Below are 23954 nucleotides of genomic sequence, written 5' to 3'. Positions count from 1 at the left end.
TCCCCAAAAGACCCTCAACATGATTACACTGTAATAGATTCCTTGTGTTGCTACTGAATCGGTTGCAATATATCTCGGTGAGATTTGGTCATACGCAATATTTACATTAATAATATATGAACTAAAACTAAAATACATATTATATATTGTATAATTGAAATCTATTTATAGAATATAAGTAGTAGTATTATGTATTCTAGTGACATGTGTGGTGAGGTGGGATGTGTGCATATTGAGATACATATAAGTAGTGGGGACCAACTAATCATGACAAACTTTCTCCATACATGTGGTGATGGGCCTTTGATAATGTGACATGTGTGCATATATTAAGCTAAAACAAGTAGCGATGGTCGACTATTTAGGTATATAGTATTAGTTCACAAAAAAACATGTTTATATTACATACAAATCATTTTAGAATCGGACTAGGGCCTAAAACAGTTAGATGAAACAAATCAACTATGTGTGGACCAAGCCTCCAGTGAAGTAAACTAGCAAGTTATAAAAGCCTTTTATTATAATTTGCAGGCGAGTTCAATCCGTAGGGGCATATAGGGTGAAACTTCAGTGAACTGTTTCAAACATATACTCTTTTCAAAACAAGTAACAAGCCATACATAAGTTTTTCTTTCTTTCTTTCTGAGAACATCCATACATGAAGATGTACTAACAAGTATCTTATGTGTGTACTTGTTACAGATAAATAACAGACTTAATAGCTTCACCATGATTAAGTTATTACTGAACAAAGAAAATTTTGTACAAAATTGTTGGGTTCACTATGTTCCAAACACTCGCACTTCATCAAATTGAAATACAGAAGACGTTTTAGCTCTTTGTTGATACTTCTTGGGTAACAGTCATACATCCTGACTAAAAGAAGGCACACTTGTTCTTCATCACATTCAAAAGGTAATAATGTCATGTGCCATGTAGTAAAACATGAAGACCTGATGAAACTTTTCCAAAGTATATACTGTGTGCGGGATAAATATCCCGTACAATATTTACTTGTGAGGTGCATCTCTACTGGGGTCCATCTCTGCTTCTGCCTCTTCCTTGGTCTGTATTTTGATGGGTTCCTCAGCATAGTGTGAAATGGATTTGTATTGATAGTAGTGGGAGCATATGAGGAAGTAGAAAAGGTTCAGTACTCCCACGAGGGCAATTAAATAAAAGTAATAGTCAAGCTTGCCGAGATTAATATCGTCTGCGATCCAGCCTCTGTGGGCATCTCTCGTAGTCACTTTGTTTGTGATGTTTGTCATAGCGGTACTCAAATAGCCTGCTCCAGCTAAAGTAACGTAAAAGAGGGATCCTGCTAGGGTTAGCATCTGCTCTGGAAACTGCTTATTATAGAATTCTAATTGTCCAACTGCATTGAAGGCATCAGCAATACCCATTAAAATCAATTGGGGGGCAAGCCAAAAGACTGACATAGGTGATTTTCCTCCATTAGACAATGCTGAGTTTCTCCTTTTGTGTTCAACAAGCCCTGCTACCACCATTGATATGGGAGAAATCACCAATCCTATACCTTGTCTCTGAAGAACTGTAATTCCACTTTCCACTCCGGTGAATCTTCTAGCTATAGGTACCAATATTCGGCCATAAATCGGCAGGAATGCAGTTAGGGCGATAAAGGATATGGATATAACAGAGCCTGCAGGGATTTCAAAATGTGTTCCAAGGTGACAGTCCATTGTTAATGCTTGAAAGCTTGCAGAGGTGTATTGTTGAACCAATGCGATGAAGCATACGATGCCAGATATACAAATAGGAAAAATTCTTATCAAACATTTAACTTCTTCTATCTGTTGGATACTACAAAGCTCCCATGAATTTCTTGCGGAACCATCGTCATTTATATCACCATCCCTTAAAATCGCACCTTTGTTAAGAAACCTGAGAATAAATGACAATAAATGGTGGGTATACATTAGCATCTAGCAAATAATTATTTGAAATTATTGATATTTTGTTTTTGTATGTCTAACGCGCTATTTATATTATAAGAATGCAATTTTGCTCACTTTACTTGCAGCAAAATGGCTTACTTTTACCAATACCGAATTCTACATGCTTTTAGCAAGTACTCCATCTGTAAACAAATTTCATTGCGTAGATGACTAGTGATCTGAACGATCTTATATTTTTTTAGGGAGCGAGCACTCTACATGGATGTTAAGCCTATAAAAACACTCTCGCAAGCGACTTGGTAAATAATTGTTTGATGATGTTGTCGAGCGTACAAGACACTATACTAAGGTAGGATATAGTCCCTCAAAAGGATATACATAGTATTATTCTAACCCCTAGTTGTACAGGTCCTTGAACTTGTTAGATTTTGGTAATAAGTTAATGAGAAAAATTAACAACAAAATTTGATTATTCATTTTTTTCCTTCGGAATAACATGGGAATTTTTTGAATGGGATGGTATCAAATGTTATTTTTGTGGATGTGTTGTGATACTTCCACTCTCGCTATTTTTTATTGATAAACATTATGGTTACTTCTTTAGTTTACCTGAACTGGGAAGTAAGTGGCAATCTGAAAATACGATGGCCCCTCGTGGGAGGGCTGAATAGCAACAACTCTTGCTGACTTATATCATTCGAGTTTGGAAGCTTGAGTCTTCTCTTTTTAAATGATGCTAGTAAAACTTGGGCAATTCCAGTGTAGATGCTTCCCTCTGGTGGTACATGGACATAAAGTCTAGTACCCATAAATAAAATGATAATTGACAACAACATGAAGAACGTTGGTATGCCAAATCCTATTGGCCAGCTGATGGTAGCCTGAATGTAGACGAGAATAGTCATAGAAAACACCAAGGCAATATTAGTTGTGCCATAGTACCAGTTATAATAGCTATTTAGGCCTTTTTGACTATTTCTATCAGTCATGTCGAATTGGTCTACTCCAAAGGGTAAGCTGCATGGTCGGATTGCTCCACCGCCAATGATTAGAAATGCTAAAGATAGGTATAGCACACTAAGCTGGAGTGTTGATGGACTATTGCAATGTTCACCTAGTTGAACTGTTTGATTGCAGTCTGCTAGTTTGAAAGCTGGAACTGATGCAGACAAAGTCAATCCTAGCATTCCCTGTTGTAGCACCAAATAAATTCGTGAATTAGACTACGGGAAATGTAAAAATATTAGTTAATGTGATTTGCGAATATCATGTAGGAAATTTAGTATAGTTGTTCAAAAAAAATTAGTTTGTGATAGTAATTGCTTAGAACAGCTAACCAAGTAAATAAATTTCCTGTGTTGATGCACCAAGTTTTGTTGTGGTAATAAGCCGATAAATTGTTCATCATTGACTCATGTTCTATGGACATGCCATTTGTCATATTAATCAATCAACAACTTTGGTTATTCCATTCATTTGTTAGACTTATTTTGACAATGATGACTAATCTCGCATTTGCTTCAAATTGGATGTGGAATGATTCAATCATGGTGTCATTCTTTGATACCTAAAGTGCTTAATGCTCCTATGATTAGTAATTTCAGACCCATATGTTTTTTCTTTGGAGTTTTTCTATTGCTAGTGGCTTGCTGCAAGATTTTGCTGGCTAGCTGGCTGGCTAGGAGGCCTACGATGTTTTATGTAAATCTTTTAAGGAAGCTAGGGGTGTTTGATGGATGCCCAAACACATGCACATAGTTCCTTGGTGGCTAATTTTTTCTACTTTTATTTATTTTTGACGTTTTGTAAAACTTCTAGTGGTTTCTTTAATGGAAATTAACGGGAGGCCAATTGTCCCAATAAAAAATTATCTTCCTTTTTGCTAATACATGAAGGTGAAACAGGGCTGATAAAAAGTTTTGACCGTGGCATATACATACCAGGAGGCTAAAGAAGGACCCGTAGGCAAGGGTTCTGAACCTTCCCAAGTAGGCGTCGGAGATGAAGGCACCTAGCAACGGTGTGAAGTTCAGCGTGCCGAAGAAAATGTTGGTAGTGTTTATTGCTGTGAGCTGCCCAAAATTGAAGCGCTTCACAAGATAGAGCGCCAAATTTGCTACCATGCCAAGTGACCCGACATTCTCAAATGTAGCGATTGCTGCGTAGGAACAAAATGTCAGACACTCATTTATGTAGATGTCGCCCTCAAGATCAATCACATTAAAGTAGACAAATACACATGCACAAAACTTTTGCCAAGGGCTTATATCTTGCCCTTTGTTCTTTTATTCTCAATGTCTCAACTCACTGTACAAAACCCAGGCAACCTTATGTATATATCAATTATAAGATACTAAGAGCATCTCCACTCCCCCCAAACAGGCCCCCAAGGCCCTTTTTTATCGCCGGCGTGAAAAAACAGCCCACTTACGTCCTCAGAAGCCCACTTTTCGTCAGTTAGGGCCAAATTTGACGCCGGGGGACCCAGGCCGAACCCAGCGCGCCAGGAGGCACCCGGGAGCGCCGTGGGAAACATTTTTGGGGCGAAAGCCTGGTGGACCCGCTGAGTCAGCGACTAGGCGCGTTCGTCGTCCACATTACCTCGTTTTCCTGCGGGGAATCAATGCGAAGGCTGCCGCCGGTCAACCTTCCATTGGTTCCTCACGGGCGGCGCAGTGAAGGCGCCGATGCACATCCCGTCCCCTCCCGCCATGCGTACACACGGCTGTCGCCCGCTCGTCGCCCACCCATCACTATAAAAGTCACCCTCCCTCGCCTGCGGCCACACACTCCCTCGCCACAACCCCTTCTCCTCTCGCTAGTGATGCCCCTCTCGTCATCGATGCCCCTCTCCCCTCTCTCCCCGCCGACGACCATGTCCGAGCGCTACCCCGACGACGGAGCGGCGGCTAACGGCTTCGGCCACCACCTGCACGAGGACGAGGCCCGCTTCCTCTACGAGGCGGACTACCCGGCGCCATCGGACATGCGGGTGTGGGGCTCATGGAGGATGAGCATCGACGGAGTCCCGGTACCACCACCGCCCTCTGGTGCTGACTGGCGCGCCAGGATCGCATGCATAAGATTGTCGCTGCCGGAGAGCGCGCGGAACCAGCCGAGGTATGCCCCCGACAGCCACACGCTATGGACGGCGTACTTCAACCGCTTCCACAAACGACATTGAACCTCGCGCCCCCCTCAACTCCCAGGGGTGGCGCCAATGGTGGGGCGTCCTCGGGCGCATGCTCGACGCCGTCCTCGAGCACATTGAGGTCAGCAATGCGCTGCGGTTGGAGTACCCGGCGCCCCCTCCTTCTCTCGCCGCCGCGGCAGTCCCTGGACGCCGAGGCGCATGGAAACGACGTCCTTGTCCTCGTCGGGCTCCCGCTCCTCTGGGTTGCCGACGCTCCTCCCCGTCAAGCTGGAGCCACGAGAGATGCCACTCGGGCGGCGCACGCGCAGCTGTGCCCTCGTCATCAACGAGGGCGGCGTTCATTCTTCTCCGGTCTCCTCCTCCCGCCTCGTCAAGCCGAAGACCGAGTCGGCGCTCCTCCCGTAAAGAAGGAGCATGAAGCCATGGCCGCCGCCGAGCAGACCAGCCTGAAATGGGCACGGGACGACTATGTCCGGCAGGAGATGGAGCGCCAGCGCCACGCCCTCGAGGAGATCGCCGCCCGACGCCACGACAGCGACGAGGGCGGCACGTCATCCTTGACGACAGTGACGACGAGGCGCCCGGGCCATCCAACCCCCCACGCATTGGCGATGCGGGTCAGGGGTGCAACAAGGACGGAGGCGGCGTGTAGGAAGGCGGCGACGACGACTACACCAACTTCTACAGGCTCCTCGGCATATAGAAGGCTCAAGGCGGCGGCGGCGGGTGGGCGGCGGCGGCGTAGTAGTAGTAGTTGTTTTTAGTTTGTTTTTAAATTATGTTTTTAATTTGTACAAATATCAATGAAACGCCTAAATTTCCTTCAAATTTGTGTCGTGTTTGGCCGAGTTTGGTTTTTTGAAAACGGTGTCTGGGGCAACCTTGGGGGGGGGGGGTCGCCCCCATGCCCATTTTATCGTATGTTGGCCCCCAGACGGCGCTATTTCAAGCCCCTGGGGGGCGAATGGCTGGAGATACTCTAAACTCCCTAGATTTGAAGCAATCTGGTGCATAGGGGGCTATGGGGGTGATATGAACCCCACGTGTAAGGGTGTGTGTCACTGGGGCTGTCAGTTTGAGAAGGTATTGCCTGATTATTTTCATTTTTTTCTTTCCTATTATGTTTTTCACATGTTTTAATGATTTTTCTTTTATTTTTTCCTGTTATTTTTTCACGTTTTTGTTTATTGTTTCATTTTATTTTATTTTCACATGTTAATTCATGAGTATTTATTATAGTCTTGAACATTTTAGAAACTAAGAACATTTTTTGGAATTCACAAACATTTTTACAATTTATGAATAATTTTAAAGTTCACGAATAGTTTTAAAGTATGTGATCTTTCTCAAATTCGCCAACATTATTTGACATCCATTATATATTTTAAATTCATGTTTTTTAGTTCAAAACACATTTTGAAATCCATTTCTTTAAAATATGTGAACCTTTTGATTTAATGAACTTTTTTAAATAAAAAATATGTAGCCTGTTTTTCTGACCTAGCAGTGGAATGAGTGGAGGGAAAACCTGAAACTAGCAAGTGGAGCACGGAGTTCGAGCCGAGCGAGCCGAAGCTTCATGGCCGGCCCATGTGAGCATTGTTACAACATTTACATGGCTTCAATGTGAAATAAGAACTCTCAAGTAGGTCACACAACCACTAGCGAAGCCGAAATGGGTGTAAGGACTCCAACCACGCATCTAACATCTCCACTCTTCCCAGAACGAATACTGTTTGCATCAACAACCCAACAAGATATATGAAGAAAAAAAACTGCCAGGACATAATTAAAACCCCTTTATTTGCGGGAAAAAACACAAACTAACGTAGACTACACTCCAAAAACGAAACAACAGATAATAATAGCCAATTAAAGAACAAAAGGGTTAATCTCATGAATGAAGAATGATGCAGTGAAACGCGCATTAGCCTCTAATATATACGAAGCCACGACCTGCTGCTATGTACCTAAGTCTACACGAACCACCAAAGCTAGCAAGACCCAAGTCCATATGAAGCTCATGTACAAGCAAGCCTACTTACAATAGCTAACCAAACCGAATAATCCCTAGTCCGACACTGACAAGTACAATTACTATGGTAATATTAATTATAGTTTGACACACTGACACGATGACTTTCTAAGGGCATGTACAACGGTGCTATCTTAAGGGTGCCATGTAGAATAAATGTTGAGATAGAGAAGAGAAAAATCAGAAGAAAGGGCTTGTCTTCTCTTATTTAAAAGATGATCTCTTAGTATAATATGTCTCACCACATATTTAGTAAATACATAGTTATTGAAGATAAGGCTAAGATAAAATCATTCTAGACATATCTAAATTGCATGCAAGACTTCAGATAAAATTATCTTACCAACCACTTACTCTATACTAACTAAATAGGCGTGCGGTGCTATGGTTGTTAAATTATTGTGCACTATTATTGAAAATTAGCACTTGTGTCATTGTACCCTGTAACTCTGTACAAATCAAAAGTACCATAGAAAATAAATCAAACGAATCAACTAACCAAAAGATTGTGAATGGATGATGATTATGATAATAATTTTGCTGGTAGCTCAATAGATAATCGGAGCTCAAGAGGTAATATGTGAGGATGAACGCATAGCATTCAACCCATTTCTTTGTAGAGCATAAAGAATAGGTTTATTTTGAGTCTACTCGTGTGAAGAACAATGTCAGCGTGACGTACGGAGCTACTCCCTCCGTCCCATAATATAAGAAATTTTCGCAAGCTACGTTAGCTTGCAAAAACGTTCTATATTATGGGACAAAAGGAGTACTTTTTATGTGTTCGCCCTGACTTTAGGTGTTGTACTCTTGAGTCTTAACTTCCGGCAGACCACTTGTGATACAAGGGTGGACACACCTGAAAGTAAAACCTGACTAAAGCCCCTGCTGTCCCTTCAACGGTTCAACCCAAGCAAAACTGACCATATTTACGCTCATAGATGTATGTTAAGTTGTAAATCTGACAGTCTTGTAACTTTGATCCAGATAAAACGCACGCACGCACAGCATGTAGAAATGAAAAAACAAACCAGAGCAGATCGAGAGATATGGAAATGAAATCTAGTAGTAGAACTGAACTTGTGAAACGTACCTAAGATGAAGGGCATGCACTTCCACCCCTGCGGCTTCCTCCTGTCGCCACCGCCGCCGGCGCCCCTCTCCAGCGCCCCACCTCCCACATCCACCTCCACCTCCGCAGCAGTGCCCGGAGCAGCCATGTCTTCTGAAGGAAAAACGGCGGGGACAAGGGAGCAAATACCCAAATTTTAAGGGTGCCGTCCTCGCCGTGTGCGTGCGCAGGTATATAAAGAGGAGCGCGCGCACGTAGCCTCGCCAGTGATCAAACCAGCGGTTCAGTGATCTCCGTCCACGCGCGTACGCTACACGTAGTAGCTGACGAACAGGTTCGTCATTTGTCTCGTCACTCCCCTGCCGGGATGGCCGGATGCGCGCATGAATACGGCTAAACATGCGGACGATGTCATCTTTGACATCAGCTGGCGAACGGCCGGTAAAAAAACTATGAGGTAATAGCACTACAGGTCCTTGAACTTGTTCGGTTTGGTCCTCAAACTTGCAAAAGTGGATTATTTGGTCCTGAAACTTGTCTCGGATGTGCGCATTTGGTCCTGGGTCAATCAACAACAGCCATGTGGAGCCAGCTGGGCCGAGCCGGTCAGCGCCGCACTTTTCGCATTTAGCCCCTTGCTGTTTATATGAATTAACCCGTGGGACGCCTCATGTCGCCGGCAACGCTACGAGCTTGGCCGGCACGGTGCCGGAGAGGCGGTTGTGGTCTAGCAAGAGGAACCGCAACCTGGGCATCGCCACCATGGACTCCGGGATGGTGCCTGCGAGGGACGTTGAACAGGTCCAGCGTGGCCAGGCTCGCCATCTTCTCGTGCCGCATCAGGGTTCCTCCCAGCAGCGGGTTGCTCGAGAGCAGCAGGTCCTGCAGGGCCGCCATGCCCAGCACGAACTCCGGCAGCCCGCCGGTGAGGTTGTTGTTCCGGAGGTCGAGCAACGTGAGGCTCTCCAGGCCGGCGAGCTCCGGCGGGATGCGCCCGTCGAGGCGGTTATTGCCGAGGTCCATCTTAAGCAGCCCCTTGAGCCCACCTAGCGACGGAGGCAGAGACCCGGTTAGAGAGTTCTTGCTCATGTCCATGGCCAGCAGCTCGTCGAGGCGGCGGGGGTTACCGAGCGTGGCCGACACGGGGCCCGACAGCCCGTTCCCGGACAGCACGAGCCGCCGCAGCTTCGCCAGCCCGCCAAGCTCCAGTGGCGCCGGTGAGGTTGTCGTCGATGAGGACCAGGGACTGCAGGCTGGCCAGGCGGCCGAGGGACGCCGGGATGGCGCCGGCCAGGCCCGGGTTTGAGTGGAACTCGAGCGTCTCGAGGGTGCCGGAGAGCTTGTCCCAGTTTGTCACCGGGATGGCCGTGGAGTTGGCCGCCGGGAAGCAGGCGTAGAAGGTGAGGCTCTTGAGGCACCGGAGGCCGAACAACTTGGGGCTGAACCTGGCGTCCGGGGCGCACTGCAGCGAGTTGTCGAGCACTGGACCGATGACACCCCCTGCAGGAAAGCCAAAAAATTGGATCCAAGAAGCAATTATTTCACTGAATCGAATATCGTCATCATCAGTCAGTAAAATTGTACTACTACATTCTACATAGATGCATACTTAAATCATGCAAATGAATAGTAAAACATAATTGGCTGGGGTAAATATTAGGAACAGAGGTGGAAGGGTCACATGTTCTGTTGTTCAGGTACAACTTTCTTGGCTTGTCATGAGGATCAGAATGTAATTCTAGCAGTACCACTGAGAGTGAAAATAATTGCGAACAGCATATGTAAACCTGGTTATAAACTAACTAACTATGTGTATGATCGCCAGAAAGTGCTAATCAGACCAAGGTAAACCAGTGTTAAATCGGTGGAAGTAAAAAATGTACTACTCCTACTGAGTTGGTACCAATGATTTTGTGGGCAAAGCAAAAGAGCAAGAGGACGCCCTCCAAAAAAGAGGAAGAGGACATGAGAAAAGAAAGACCAAATGGGATGTGTTTTAAAAAACATTGACATTGCATATCTGCAATCGCAGATTCTTATCATGCGCAGGGAAAGAAAATTGTTGCGCACAAGAGAGGAAGGGAGACAGTAAAAAAAGGCTCCAAATTAGGCAAGAATCGCGAGGCAGTAGGTAGGTTGAGGAACAAAGGTTTCGTCTCACTCGTCCAACAGTGAAGTAGTCTAGCAAATCCTGCATTCTCCAAGGAGAAACAGTGGAGGAACAATGGATCAAACGGTAAGAGAGCTGCTACAAGTGAAACAGGGGAATTTGAAAAGATGATGCAGTGCTGAGAATTTGACGATTTGTTTGGACGTTCCCAAGATAAGTCATTTAAATTATTATTATTTTTAGATATAAGTCATTTAATTGGAGGTGCAAGCAAACAACATCCTTTTGAGCAGCGATTTGTGGTGAATCTCAAGACATTGTAATGCAGAACAGGAAAGAAACTGGGTATAAATCTATGAAATGAGAGCAAATTTTGGTGTTTACCAGTACTCAATTTGTTCAGAGTTTAACACTTCCCATGAATGAATCAAGAACCGAAGACACTGAGTAAAGAGAAGGAGCTAGCGGTGGGCGAGACGAACCTGGATGGGAGTCTGGCTGCAGGGGTCAGAGAAGAGGCCGGAGCCGTTCCACGCCTTGCCCACGAAGCTCCCGATGGCGGCGTACAGGGCCGCCTTCTCCTTGGCCTCCATCGGCGCCTCCGGATCCTCCGGCGCCCCGGCGAGCCCTCCTCGTCCTCCCCTTCCGCCGTGGAGCCGGAGAGGAGAAGCAGCGCCACGAACAGCGCGGCGAGGACAGGGAGCAGCCTGCCGCCGCGAGCACATTTCATCATAGTACTTCTCCGCAAGAAAACAAACAAGAACCTCTGCTCCTGGGCGGAGTCCATGGCGGCGATGCCCAGGCTGCGGTTCCTCGCGCTAGACCACAACCGCCTCTCCGGCACCGTGCCGGCCAAGCTCGTAGCGCTGCCGGCGACATGAGGCGTCCCACGGGTTAATTCCGATAAACAGCAAGGGGCTAAATGCGAAAAGTGCGGCGGAGACCGGCTCGGCCCAGCTGGTTCCACATGGCTGTTGTTGATTGGCCCAGGACCAAATGTGCACATCTGAGACAAGTTTCAGTACCAAATAATCTACTTTTGCAAGTTTGAGGACCAAATCATCACATCCTGGAGAAGTTCGAGGACCTGTGGTGCTATTACCTCAAAAACTATTGCTACTAGACAACTGGCCTACAGCCCAACATGCATCTGGAAATGCCTTTTTTTACCAGGTTCGTGATACATGAAGGAGCCACAAGTTTATAAACACGTACCTTTCTGAACTTGAGGTTGCACTGCCGGTACACCCGTCCCAAGTGGGACGGCAGGCCCCTGGTCAGGCGAGGACATGGGTACCTCCACCTTTGGGTAGTTTCAAGATCAATGTGGAGGCCGCTACTAGCAAGAACAATCAGACGGGAGATATTAGTGTTGTTTGTCGCAATGATGCAGGATCATATGTTGGTTCTCCGACTCTTGTTTTCCATGGACTAACAAGAAAACGGTTCGAGCGTCCCTCGAGTTGCTCCCCATGCAACGTCAGGGATGAATTCTAGCGCCGCCGCCAACACACTCCCCATCGGATCTCTCCTCCGCCGCTGCTGCCGGCCTAAGCCGCGGTGGCGGCAGGCCCGCTACCGAAGGGTGGCGGGGTTCCTTTCTTCTAGGGGAGGCCTACTTCGTGTGGGGAGATGGACGCCAAGTGTAGAATTGTATTGAATAATTGTTGATGCAATATTGTATCGGTACAAGAAGTATATATAAGAGCTAAGCCGCACCTGACCTAGCCTTATTACAAACCGAGTAGGAGTCATAATCCTAATACAAGTTGTATTCTAACATCCCCCGTTGTGTCAACGGTAGGCTCGACGATGTTGAGACTGAAACCAATGTCTTGAAACGAGTAGTCGCCAGGCCTTTAGTAAAGATATCAGCAAACTGAGCAGAAGTAGGTACGTGGAGAACGCGAACTTGACCGAGAGCCACCTTCTCTCGAACAAAATGAATGCCGATCTCAATATGCTTGGTGCGACGGTGTTGAACCGGATTCCCTGACATGTAGACAGCTGAAATATTATCACAGTAAACAATGATAGCTTGCTCAATAGGACGGTGCAGCTCCGACAGCAACTGGCGCAACCAAACCGTATCAGCAACCGCATGAGCCACAACGCGGTACTCAGCTTCAGCAGACGAACGGGGGACCGTAACATGCCTTTTTGAAGACCAAGAAACCAAATTGTTACCAAGAAAAATACAAAATCCGGATGTGGACCTACGAGTATCTAGACAACCAGCCCAGTCTGCATCAGAGTAAGCTATCAAGGAGGTGGGAGAGGATTTGTTGATATGAAGACCTAAGTCTAGTGTGCCTTTGAGATACCGAAGAATACCTTTGACATGATTGTAGTGTGGAATACGAGGATCATGCATGTATAAATAAGCTTGTTGGACAACAAAAGAAATTTCAGGAGAGTGAGAGTGAGATACTGAAATGCACTGGTAAGACTACGATAAAGAGAAGGATCAGAGAAAGGATCATCGTCGGCAGAGAGTTTGGAATCTGTATCAACAGGGGCACGGGAAGTTTGACAATCAAGCATACCAGCACAAGAAAGAAGATCCAGAGTGTACTGACGTTGAGACAAGAAAAGACCAGAGGAGTCATGGATAACAACTATCTAAGAAGTGGTGAAGAAGACCTAAATCTGTCATAGAGAAATCGTGGCGAAGAAGAGAGGTAATATGATCTGAAAATTGTTGTAAGGAAACTGTGAGGATAATATCATTAACATATAAAAGAAGGTAAGTGATGTCTACTACACAACCTTCTTCTTGTATACGTTGTTCGGCCTCCAAGTGCAGAGGTTTGTAGGACAATAGCAAATTTCCCTCAAGTGGATGACCTAAGGTTTATCAATCCGTAGGAGGCGTAGGATGAAGATGGTCTCTCTCAAGCAACCCCGCAACCAAATAACAAAGAGTCTCTTGTGTCCCCAACACACCCAATACAATGGTAAATTGTATAGGTGCACTAGTTCGGCGAAGAGATGGTGATACAAGTGCAATATAGATGGTAGATAAAGGTATTTGTAATCTGAAATTATAAAAACAGCAAGATAACTAATGGTAAAAGTAAGCACAAACGGTATTGCGATGCTAGGAAACAAGGCCTAGGGTTCATACTTTCACTAGTGCAAGTCCTCTCAACAATAATAACATAATTGGATCACATAACTATCCCTCAACATGCAACAAAGAGTCACTCCAAAGTCACTAATAGCGAAGAACAAACGAAGAGATTATGGTAGGGTATGAAACCACCTCAAAATTATTCTTTCCAATCAATCCATTGGGTTATTCCTATAGGTGTCACAAACAGCCCTAGAGTTTATACTAGAATAACACCTTAAGACACAAATCAACCAAAACCCTAATGTCACCTAGATAATCCAATGTCACCTCAAGTATCCATGGGTACGATTATACGATATGCATCACACAATCTCAGATTCATCTATTCAACCAACACAGAGAACTTCAAAGAGTGCCCCAAAGTTTCTACCGGAGAATCACGACGAAAACGTGTGCCAACCCCTATGCATAGGTTCATGGGCGGAACCCGCAAGTTGATCACCAAAACATACATCAAGTGAATCACGTGATATCCCATTGTCACCACAGATACGCACAACAAGACATACATCAAGTGTTCTCAAATCTTTAAATACTCGATCCGATAAAATAACTCCAAAGGGGAAACTCAATTCATTACAAGAGAGTAGAGGGGGGAGAAAACATCATAGGATCCAAATATAATAGCAAAGCTCATGATACATCAAGATCGTATCACCTCAAGAACACGAGAGAGAGAGAGAGATCAAACACATAGCTACTGGTACATACCCTCAGCCCCGAGGGAGAACTACTCCCTCCTCGTCATGAAGAGCACCGGGATGATGAAGATGGACACCGGAGAAGGATTACCCCTCCGGCAGGGTGCCGGAACGGGTCTAGATTGGTTTTCGGTGGCTACAGAGGCTTCTGGCAGCGGAACTCCCGATATATTGTGCTCCCGATCGTTTTAGGGTATATGGAGATATATATAGGAGGAAGAAGTACGTCAGGGGAGCCACGAGGGGCCCACGAGGGTGGAGGGCGCGCCCAGGGGGTGGGCGCGCTCCCCCTGCCTCGTGGCTTCCTCGTTGCTTCCCTTACGTGGACTCCAAGTCTCCCGGGTTGCTTTCCTTCCAAAAATAAGTTCTGTAAAGTTTCAGGTCAATTGGACTCCGTTTGACTTTCCTTTTCTGCGATACTCTAAAACAAGGAAGAAACAGAAACTAGCACTGGGCTCTAGGTTAATAGGTTAGTCCTAAAAATCATATAAAATAGCATATAAATGCATATAAAACATCCAAGGTTGATAATATAATAGCATGGAACAATAAAAAATTATAGATACGTTGGAGACGTATCAGCAAGCAGTGTTGTTTGTTGTCATGAAAGGTGAAGAGTGAAGTGTCAGAACGAGAAGGGGTAAAACCGATGGTTTGAGCATAAGTAGAAAAGCGTTGGAACCAGGCACGTGGTGCTTGTTTAAGACTACAAAGAGATTTTTGAAGAAGACAAACATGATTAGGATAGGAGGAATGTTCGAAGCCAAGAGGTTATTGACAATATACTATTTCTTGAAGAGAGCCATGAAGAAAAGCATTTTTGACATCTAGTTGATGAATTGGCCAGGAAGAAGAGACGGCGATGCTAAGGACAGTGCCAATAGTGCTGGGCTTGACAACTAGAGAGAAAGTCTCATCATAATCGATGCCGTGTTGATGAGAGTAACCACGACATGCCCATCGATCGTTATAACGTGTAAGACTCCCATCAGAATTAAATTTATGGCGAAAAACCCATTTGCCCGAAACGATGTTTGTATTGGAAGGACGAGGAACTAACTGCCACGTGTTATTCTGCAGAAAGGCATCATATTCATCTTTCATAGCTGTGGCCCAATTAGGATCTAGGAGAGCTGGTTTGTAAGATTTAGGTAGAGAGAAAGGAGATAGAGATGCATGAAGATTGAGACGATCTTTTGCAGGTAAACGAAACCCGTACTTGGCACGTGTGCGCATGGTATGATTCTTAGTCGGAGCTGGAATGGGAATAGCATGAGCAGGCGGGTGGGGGAAGATGTGGTGGACGCGTTCGGTGCAGCGGAGGAAGCGGACGCGGGAGATGGTAGTGAAGACTACGGTGGCAGGATGTCTGCCGCGATAGAGTGTAATGGGTTTTCGCCGGAACAGATGTGATGACAGAAGTGGTCGCGGCAGGATCCACTACCACGGTAGAGGATTCGGCTGGTTTCGCTGGATAGGTTGGCGAGTGAAGAAGGGAACATGATTGCGACGAGAGGGACTAGTGGACGACATGGGTGAGTTGTAATCTAATTGTTGACGCTCGGAAAAGGCAAAAATGTTTTCAGCGAATGTTACATGACGAGACATGTGAACACAACCACTAACAAGATCTAGACAACGATAACCCTTGTGCTCGTCAGAAAAACCTAGATGGACACACGGGGTAGAGCGTGGGGAAAGTTTGTTAGGAGAAGTGGAGTAGGAGTTTGGGAAACTAAGACAACCGAAGACGCGAACGTCGGAGTAATTTGAATGTGAGAGAAATAAAGAGAAGTAAGGAGTAGTTTGTGGGTTAACTTTGGATGGATGAATATTGAGTTAATATGTGGTCGTGTGGAGAGTCTCAACCCAGAACTTTGGAGGCATAGAAGATTGAACAAGTAGAGTGCGAATGATGTCATTAAGAGTACAAAGAGAACGCTCGGCTTTGCCAATTTGAGGGAAGGTATAAGGACAGGAGAAGCGCAAGAGAATTCCATATTGTAGAAAGAAATTTCGACTTTTAAAGTTGTCAAATTCACGACCATTATCACATTGGATGAATCTTATAGGGAGGAAAAAGTGGACGAAGACATAATGCTGAAAGTTAAGGAATATATTATCAACGTCGGATTTGTTGCGTAAAGGAAAAGTCCAAACATAATGAGTAAAATCATCAAGAATCACGAGATAATACTTAAAACCAGATACACTTTCTATGGGTGATGTCCAGAGATCACAATGAAGTAATTCAAAAGGAAAAGTACTAAAGGATTGAGAGGAACAAAAGGGAAGGCGAACATGTTTGCCTAATTGACATGACTGGCACATAGAAGAATTATGAGAGTCTCTATTACAAGGTATTGAAAATTCACTAAGAAATGTGGATAACACATTTTTGTTGGGATGGCCGAGACGTTGGTGCCACAGATCAACAGAGGCCACCATAGATGTTGGAGGAGCAGCGACCAAAGCACCATGGAGAGAATATAAATCACCAGAGCTATTGAATCGAGCGATCTCGGCTTTGGTCGGGTAGTCCTTCATAGACAAACCAAAGGGGTCAAACTCAACGGAAACATGATTATCAGTGGTGATTTGGCGAATAGAAATCAGATTTTTAATAAGAGCAGGAGCTACAAGAACATCACGAAGAAGCAAAGGCTTAATTGGGGATTGGATTTGAGCCTGAACGACACAGTAAATAGGAATGGAAGATCCATCACCGAGAGTAATAGAGGGAAAAGACGAAGATGTGCAAGAAGAAAGCAAATTACTCGATGCAGACATATGATGAGAAGCACCAGAATCGAAAATCCAATCCGTACCTGAGTTCCCTTGTTCAGCAAAGTTGTTCATGGTTTGTAGAAAAGCAGCTTGGTCCCAACTCGGAGTCGAAGTAGAGGCCGGTGTAGTCATGGGAGCTTGCGGGTGTCGTGCGTCGGCAATAGGGCCGGCATCAGCGTAAAGAGAGAGACACCATCATTGTACTGTTGCATGTAGGGGGACGATGGAGCGCCATAGGATGCATAAGGACTGGTGTTGTAGATCAGTGGTGCGTAGGAGGGAGCAGCGTGGTACGTAGCCGTCGGCTGTCGAGGCGCGAGGACGGGCGCGCCGGTGTGAGGGCGAGCATTGGGCCGTCAGCCACTGGTATAGGCAGGCGAGGCACCATATGGCGTAGGGGCGGACCAAGGCATAGCCCACGCCTAGACTAGCCCTGTCCATGGATCAAGAGATGGATGCCATCCGGGCGGCGGTGGTGGTGCAGTTGATGAAGCCGGGGACGATGGTGGTGCAGTTAGTGGAGCCGGGGGCAGAGCAAGAGCGGGCACCGTGCGGAACTGTGGCGGCCTAGGGTTTTTGCCCCGGTAGTTGGGACTTGGACGCCAGCTGGATAGTTGAGGAAGTGTTGTTGGTGAGGAAGAGAGTTGTCGGCAACGTGAGAGCGGAGATTGCATCGCCCAAGGTGGACGTCAAAAAGGTGACGCCAATGGTAGTAGTTGTGAGTAGCGAGGTTTAGGGTTACGGGGATGTAGGGGCTAATATCGGAGATGGTGTCGGTGAAGGAGATGGAAGGGGGTATTGCTGGAGGTAGAGCTAGAGTAGGGGTAGAGGCGGAGGAGGCCGTGCCGCGGTGACCTTGGTGGCGATGATGGTGGCGCGCAGCTCGAAGTAGCCGGGCGGCGGTGGCGGGGCTAGAGGGTTAGCCATACCCTAGGATCGAAAGTCTGATACCATGTAGAACTGTATTGAATAATTGTTGATGCAATATTGTGCCGGTACAAGAAGTATATATAAGAGCTAAGCCGCACCTGACCTAGCCTTATTACAAACCGAGTAGGAGTCATAATCCTAATACAAGTTGTATTCTAACACCAAGGGCGAGGCTTCTGGGGTGGTGGCCCTGCAACGGGTTGGTGTGCGGTGCGTCCGTGGGATAGTGGCGGCGCTCATTGCTTCCCCTTCCCGACTCATGACCCAAGATCGCATCGGTGATCCCCTCTAAGACTGCACGACCATGTCGCCGTTGAATCTTCACGGTCCCCGATGCGGCTGTGTCGCCGTTGAACCTTCACGCTGTAGAAGGCTGTGTGTTGGGGGTGTTTGGTGATTGTCAATAGTAGATTTTCACCATCTTGGAAACATAGACATCGGCACCTCAAGGCGGTTGTGGTTGAAGATCATTAGGCTCAGAAGGTGTTATCTCGCATGCTCGGGTTGAGTCAGGATCATCTACAATCGGTGGATGTCCTGGGGAGTACTCGCAATGGATGGGGAGAATATGACAATCCATTGCTCATTGTGCTGGTCACTTGCAACTGCGGCCTCAGCAAGCGGGGGCGGCAACACTCGATGACTGCATTTCTGGTGGTGCACCTCGAGTACCGAGTCTAAATTCTCAGGGTGAAAACCCAAGGTCTGGCCTTTATTGGTTGTACCTCGCAATGGCCTTGCTAAAGGCATTTTTTTGGCGAACTCTGACTTTCTCCAGGGTGAAAACCCAAAATCTTCGATCGGGCAACGACAACGCTTGTGCGTTGTTTCCTTCTTGGAGGCGTTGCTTTTGGAGAACCTCTTTTGTATTCTGGATGATGTCTTCGGTGGTGGTTAGAGTGCTTCTGATGCTAGTGATTCATCACCGTGGCGGGGTATTTTTTCTTCTTATTTTCATTTTTGGTTGTCTGTAACCTTGATGCCTTTGAACATCGGGTTGGTACAGAGGCCAGGTGTAATTACCATCTTCGCGATATTTGTCGAAAATGGACTGACTGATCCAGCAACTCTAAAGGCTCTGGCCTACGTGAAGCCTCGGTGTTGGCCAAGGACCTCATGTTATAACATATTAGAGCATTTACTGTCCGGCGCCCTAAACCCACCTCAAACACCTGGGCAGACAGCCCGGTAAGTGACCATCACAACAAAACTATCCAAATGGGCACCTCAAACGGGCCTTAAATGCCTCGGCTGACCGGCACCCCTCATATGCGGCCCAAATGTAGGGCGGATAATGGGGCACCCACCACGCCGGGCCCGGCCTATGCTGGCCCACCCGACCCCACATATATTCCTCTCCATCCGCTCGCCGTACCAAACCCTAGCCACTCCCCTTCACCATCGCTACCCAAGCTCCCCTCTTGCGATCTCCGGCCTTCTCCGGCATGGCGAGAAGCGGATCCGACGACGGCAAGTATAGATCCATTGACTGGGGTGTCGTCTCGTGCGGTTTGGAGGAGGCAATGGTCGTTCGCATTGCACTCCGCCGCTCCCGGGAGGACATGACCCGACCAACGGCGGGATCTGTCTGACACGAGTCCATTGTGTCGGCGCATCGGGCGCTCGGATCCTTCGGGGCTGGATCATCGTGGTCCTCTCGGGAGCCTTCCAATCTCCCTTACCCCATCACAGTTCCGCCAGAGTATGAGTCGTACCGGGACCAGTGTGCCCTCCGTGGGAAGGAGAGGATGAGGGCCGCCGAGGCCCGACTCGCTGCTGGCATGGCGGCAGTGGAGGCAGCTGATGCTGCAGCACATGTTGCCACAGAGATTGAAGCCATCTGTGTCCGCATTGTAAAGAATTGGCAGCAGAGGAGCACATGCACCCTCGCCCAAGAGCAGAATCAGGCGTTCCGTGCCAAGGCCGGACTGCCCCCCAAGGAGGAGAAGGAGGACAGCGACGGGTCGGACAGCTCCGGCGATGAGCAGATCCGACTTGATCCATATTGTGTCTTCGTATGCTACTTCCGTAATAAGGACAACAAGGGCACCAGTAAGGGCAAGGGCAGTTGTGGATGATCTTATCCATAGCTAATACTTAATTAAACATGGCAATTTTTGGTAGTCCGATGGCATGTCGTGATGTAGTACGTAGTTGCAAGAGTTTGTATGGATTTGAGGTGTGCTAACTGAGGTGTCCGGTTGTGAGAAGAGAAATTTGAAACGTGCATGTGACCGGGCGTATCCACGGGAATTTGAGGTACCGGATTTGTCAAGTCCAGTTGTAGATGCTCTTAAGGTAGCATCAGACTGTAAAACAGTTGTGTCGGATATCAACACCGACACTCTTGAGGCCATTGCACCAACATTGAAGGAGATAAATGAGACTGTAAAAGGATTTTGAAACATGCTCTTTCATTCATGAAGGCCGCCTCTCCAATATGGAGGCACACGATTTAGCTAAACATGCTTTTCACTTAGATGAGCATCGTTATGTGTGGCTGCTACACCCTCACGACTCTTCTGTTATTATTGCACTTTATCTTATTGAGCAATAAAGTAAAGTATGTTTACACTAAAACACTATAAAGACCATTCAATCCGCCCCATCCAAAAAGCTTCGTCTAAAACGCGACTCGCAGTAAAGCTTTGCCTCCATCGGCTCTTGACGCAAGAACGGTAACCCAGCTGGATGACGAGGGACCTCTGGCACCGTCCCCGGCTCACCCCTCACGACAGCAGCACCTCAGGTCGCAGTTCTATAAATATCGGTTTTAGCACCCACGCCATTAAATGCAACTCCGCCATTGACCAGTTGCAGCTTTGTCCCGCCGGTGATTGAAACTCCGTTGCCGCCTCGCTTGCATCTCAACTCCCCGTCAATGTTGGTCGGTCATTTGTAGTCGTCACCTCTCAGTTCCAGCACCCAATGCACCTTTCTAGCAACGCGCAACACCATTATGGCTTTGCACTCTGCGACTGCAGCAAAAAAACAAAGAAAACCATTGTGACACCTCATGGTCACCATGGTCGTCAACAAGGAAGAAAGCTGGTTCCAGCAAACATGGACACCGGTTCCGGCAATCACCACAGCTGGTTGCAACATCACGCTGAACTTGCGACACCAATTCCAGCACCTGTGGTCGCCATTCCAAGCATCTTTGTGCGCTGGTTCCATCACCAGTTCCAGCAATTCAGTGTGATGGTTCCAACACCACGCAACAGCGCTTCCAGCATCTCATCTCACTGGTTCCAGCACTGCTCTATGTCAGTTGCAGCATCTACTCCATGCTGGTTCCAGCATCGCACACCATCGGTTCCAGCCGATCTCTCGTTCGTCATGGTGTCCCATCGGTGCTTGGAGCATGGGTATACAAGCTCGCCTTCGTTGGTCGCAGCAACACCGCACACAAGTTCAACTTGCCATGCTTGCCCCGTTCCAGCTCGTCGATGCAAATTAACTTCACCCAAACACCCCTGCATCACTGCATTTGGTCATTCGCCTGGTCATTGTTGTTGCGGCTCCTCCGATCCCTGTCGGTACCCGCGTCATCCCTCGATGAACCAGCACAGATTAGCGTGGCTTGGAAGCTTGTCGGTGGCGTAGCGATCCCCCATAGCACCAGTGTCGTAGCTCACATCATAGACTTTGCCTCACTCTTTTCACGACTGGTGCAAGTAGCGCATATGATTCATAGAGGATTGGTAGCAGACAGTGGCCGCAGGGTGATAGATCTTTCACCCTCAATCTTGATACCATTGGCCACCCACGAGCATTCAACCTCTCCTATTTTGAGGAATCGTTGACCTCCGACGAGATTTGGGTGGCTATTAAAAAGCACCCCTCCGGCAAGTCTCCTGGTCTGGAAGGGTTCACGGCTGAGTTCCTCTGCTCATGTTGGGACATCATCCAACATGACCTCTGCGACGTCTTCGACAAGCTCTACTCTCTCAATGGTCAGGCATTCCAGCGGCTCTACGAGGCTCTTATCACTCTATTGCCAAAGAAACAAGATGCGGTTATGCGCTTCGACTATTGCCCGATTAGTCTTATTCACCTTGTGGCCAAGCTCTTCGCCAAGGTCTTATCGCTCTGCCTTGCTCCATGGCTTCGGGAGCTTTTTTCCGCCAACCAGAGCGCCTTCGTCGCCGGGAGGAGAGTACATGACAACTGCCTCCTCATCTAGCAAACGGCACGATGCCTGCACCAGCTCAAACAACATCGAGTTCTTTTAAAGCTTGATATTGCTCGGGTGTTCGATTCAGTCTCCTGGCCTTTTCATCTCTAGGTCCTATAGCACTTGGGCTTTGGCCCGTGATGGCGTGAGTGGGTTTTCATCCTTATATCCATGTCCCCTACACGTGTCTTAATCAACAACACCCCAGGCCCGTCTATAGCTCATTGCCAGCATCTCCGGCAGGGTGGTCCTATATCCCCGGTGCTCTTTGTCTTGGTAATAGATGCCCTAAACTTTCTCTTGCAGTATGTTGTGGCGTCCGGCATCCTTTGATAGCTTACTCATCACCACGCCGCTTCCATCTCCCATTTTGTGGATGATGTGGTGGTATTTTGCCACCCTGATACTTTCGAGCTCCTCACAGTCAACAAGCTCTTGGATTTCTTTGGTGACATCTTCGGCCTACGCACAAACTTTGCCAAATGCTTGGCCGTGCCTATCCAGTGCACCACCCCCATCATTGATTCCATCAGCACACGCTGGCTTGCCCCGTTACCTCTTTCCCTGTCTAGTACTTGGGCCTTCCTCTCTCTCTCTCTCTATCTATCTATCTCTCTCTCTCTCTCTCTCTCTCTCTCGCTCTCTCTCTCTCTCTCTCTCTCTCCGGAAAGTCCCCCTCCCACCCGATGCCACTCATCTACAAGCTATTGCGCACGCTAGCTACTTGGAAGGCCGCGCTCCTCACACGCGATGAACACCTGGCCTTGGCCCAACAAGTGTTGTCTGCTATGCCTGTGCATATCCTCCTCGCCATGGCACTTGATACGTCTCCAACGTATCTATAATTTTTGATTGCTCCATGCTATATTATCTACTGTTTTGGACATTATTGGGCTTTATTATCCACTTTTATATTATTTTTGGGACTAACCTATTAACCGGAGGCCCAGCCCAGAATTGCTGTTTTTTGTCTGTTTTAGGGTTTCGAAGAAAAGGAATATCAAACGGAGTCCAAACGGAATGAAACCTTCGGGAACGTGATTTTCTCAACGAATAAGACCAGAGAGACTTGGACCCTACGCCAAGAAAGGAAACAGGAGGCCACGAGGTAGGGGGCGCGCCCACCCCCACCAGGTGCGCCTTCCACCCTCGTGGGCCCCCTATTGCTCCACCGACGTACTCCTTCCTCCTATATATATCCACGTACCCCCAAACGATCAGATACGGAGCCAAAAACCTAATTCCACCGCCGCAACTTTCTGTATCCACGAGATCCCATCTTGGGGCCTGTTCCGGAGCTCCACCGGAGGGGGCATCTATTACGGAGGGCTTCTACATCAAACCATAGCCCCTCCGATGAAGTGTGAGTAGTTCACCTCAGACCTACGGGTCCATATAGTTAGTAGCTAGATGGCTTCTTCTCTTTTTTTGGATCTCAATACAATGTTCTCCCCCTCTCTTGTGGAGATCTATTCGATGTAATCTTCTTTTTGCGGTGTGTTTGTTGAGACCGATGAATTGTGGGTTTATGATCAAGTATATCTATGAATAATATTTGAATCTTCTCTGAATTCTTTTATGTATGATTGGTTATCTTTGCAAGTCTCTTCGAATTATCAGTTTGGTTTGGCCTACTAGATTGATCTTTCTTGCAATGGGAGAAGTGCTTGGCTTTGGGTTCAATCTTGCGGTGTCCTTTCCCAGTGACAGTAAGGGCAGCAAGGCACGCATTGTATTGTTGCCATCGAGGATAACAAGATGGGGTTTTCTTCATATTGCATGAGTCTATCCCTCTACATCATGTCATCTTGCTTAAGGCGTTACTCTGTTTTTAACTTAGTACTCTAGATGCATGTTGGATAGCGGTCGATGAGTGGAGTAATAGTAGTAGATGCAGGCATGAGTCGGTCTACTTGTCTCAGACGTGATG

The 23954-nt window shown here is 47.1% G+C and overlaps 1 protein-coding gene and 1 pseudogene across 1 annotated transcript; both read right to left on the bottom strand.

Annotated features, from left to right (window-relative positions):
* Positions 1–774: 774 nt before the first annotated feature.
* LOC123063026 (protein NRT1/ PTR FAMILY 2.12) lies at positions 775–8406 on the bottom strand. The gene is made up of 4 exons (XM_044486742.1): positions 8205–8406; positions 3863–4080; positions 2532–3112; positions 775–1908 (listed from the first exon to the last, which is right to left on the bottom strand). Exons 1-4 carry the CDS (start codon positions 8329–8331, stop codon positions 1011–1013), a joined length of 1824 nt encoding a protein of 607 aa, XP_044342677.1. The 5' UTR covers positions 8332–8406; the 3' UTR covers positions 775–1010.
* A 445-nt stretch (positions 8407–8851) lies between these two features.
* Positions 8852–11054, bottom strand: LOC123057105 (piriformospora indica-insensitive protein 2-like; annotated as a pseudogene).
* Between the last annotated feature and the right edge of the window lie 12900 nt (positions 11055–23954).

Source organism: Triticum aestivum, chromosome 3A (assembly GCF_018294505.1).
Source record: "Triticum aestivum cultivar Chinese Spring chromosome 3A, IWGSC CS RefSeq v2.1, whole genome shotgun sequence".
NCBI lineage: Eukaryota > Viridiplantae > Streptophyta > Magnoliopsida > Poales > Poaceae > Triticum > Triticum aestivum.
This window is presented reverse-complemented; position numbering and strand designations above follow the sequence as displayed.

What these genes read in the sequence shown, in the direction of transcription:
- LOC123063026 (XM_044486742.1), bottom strand. Translation starts at nt 8,331, where the DNA reads ATGGCTGCTCCGGGCACTGCTGCGGAGGTGGAGGTGGATGTGGGAGGT. An exon ending in GTGCATGCCCTTCATCTTAG is followed by an intron (nt 4,081 to 8,204) that starts GTACGTTTCACA and finishes GTTCCTACGCAG; the next exon opens with CAATCGCTACATTTGAGAAT. An exon ending in GGTCCTTCTTTAGCCTCCTG is followed by an intron (nt 3,113 to 3,862) that starts GTATGTATATGC and finishes GTGCTACAACAG; the next exon opens with GGAATGCTAGGATTGACTTT.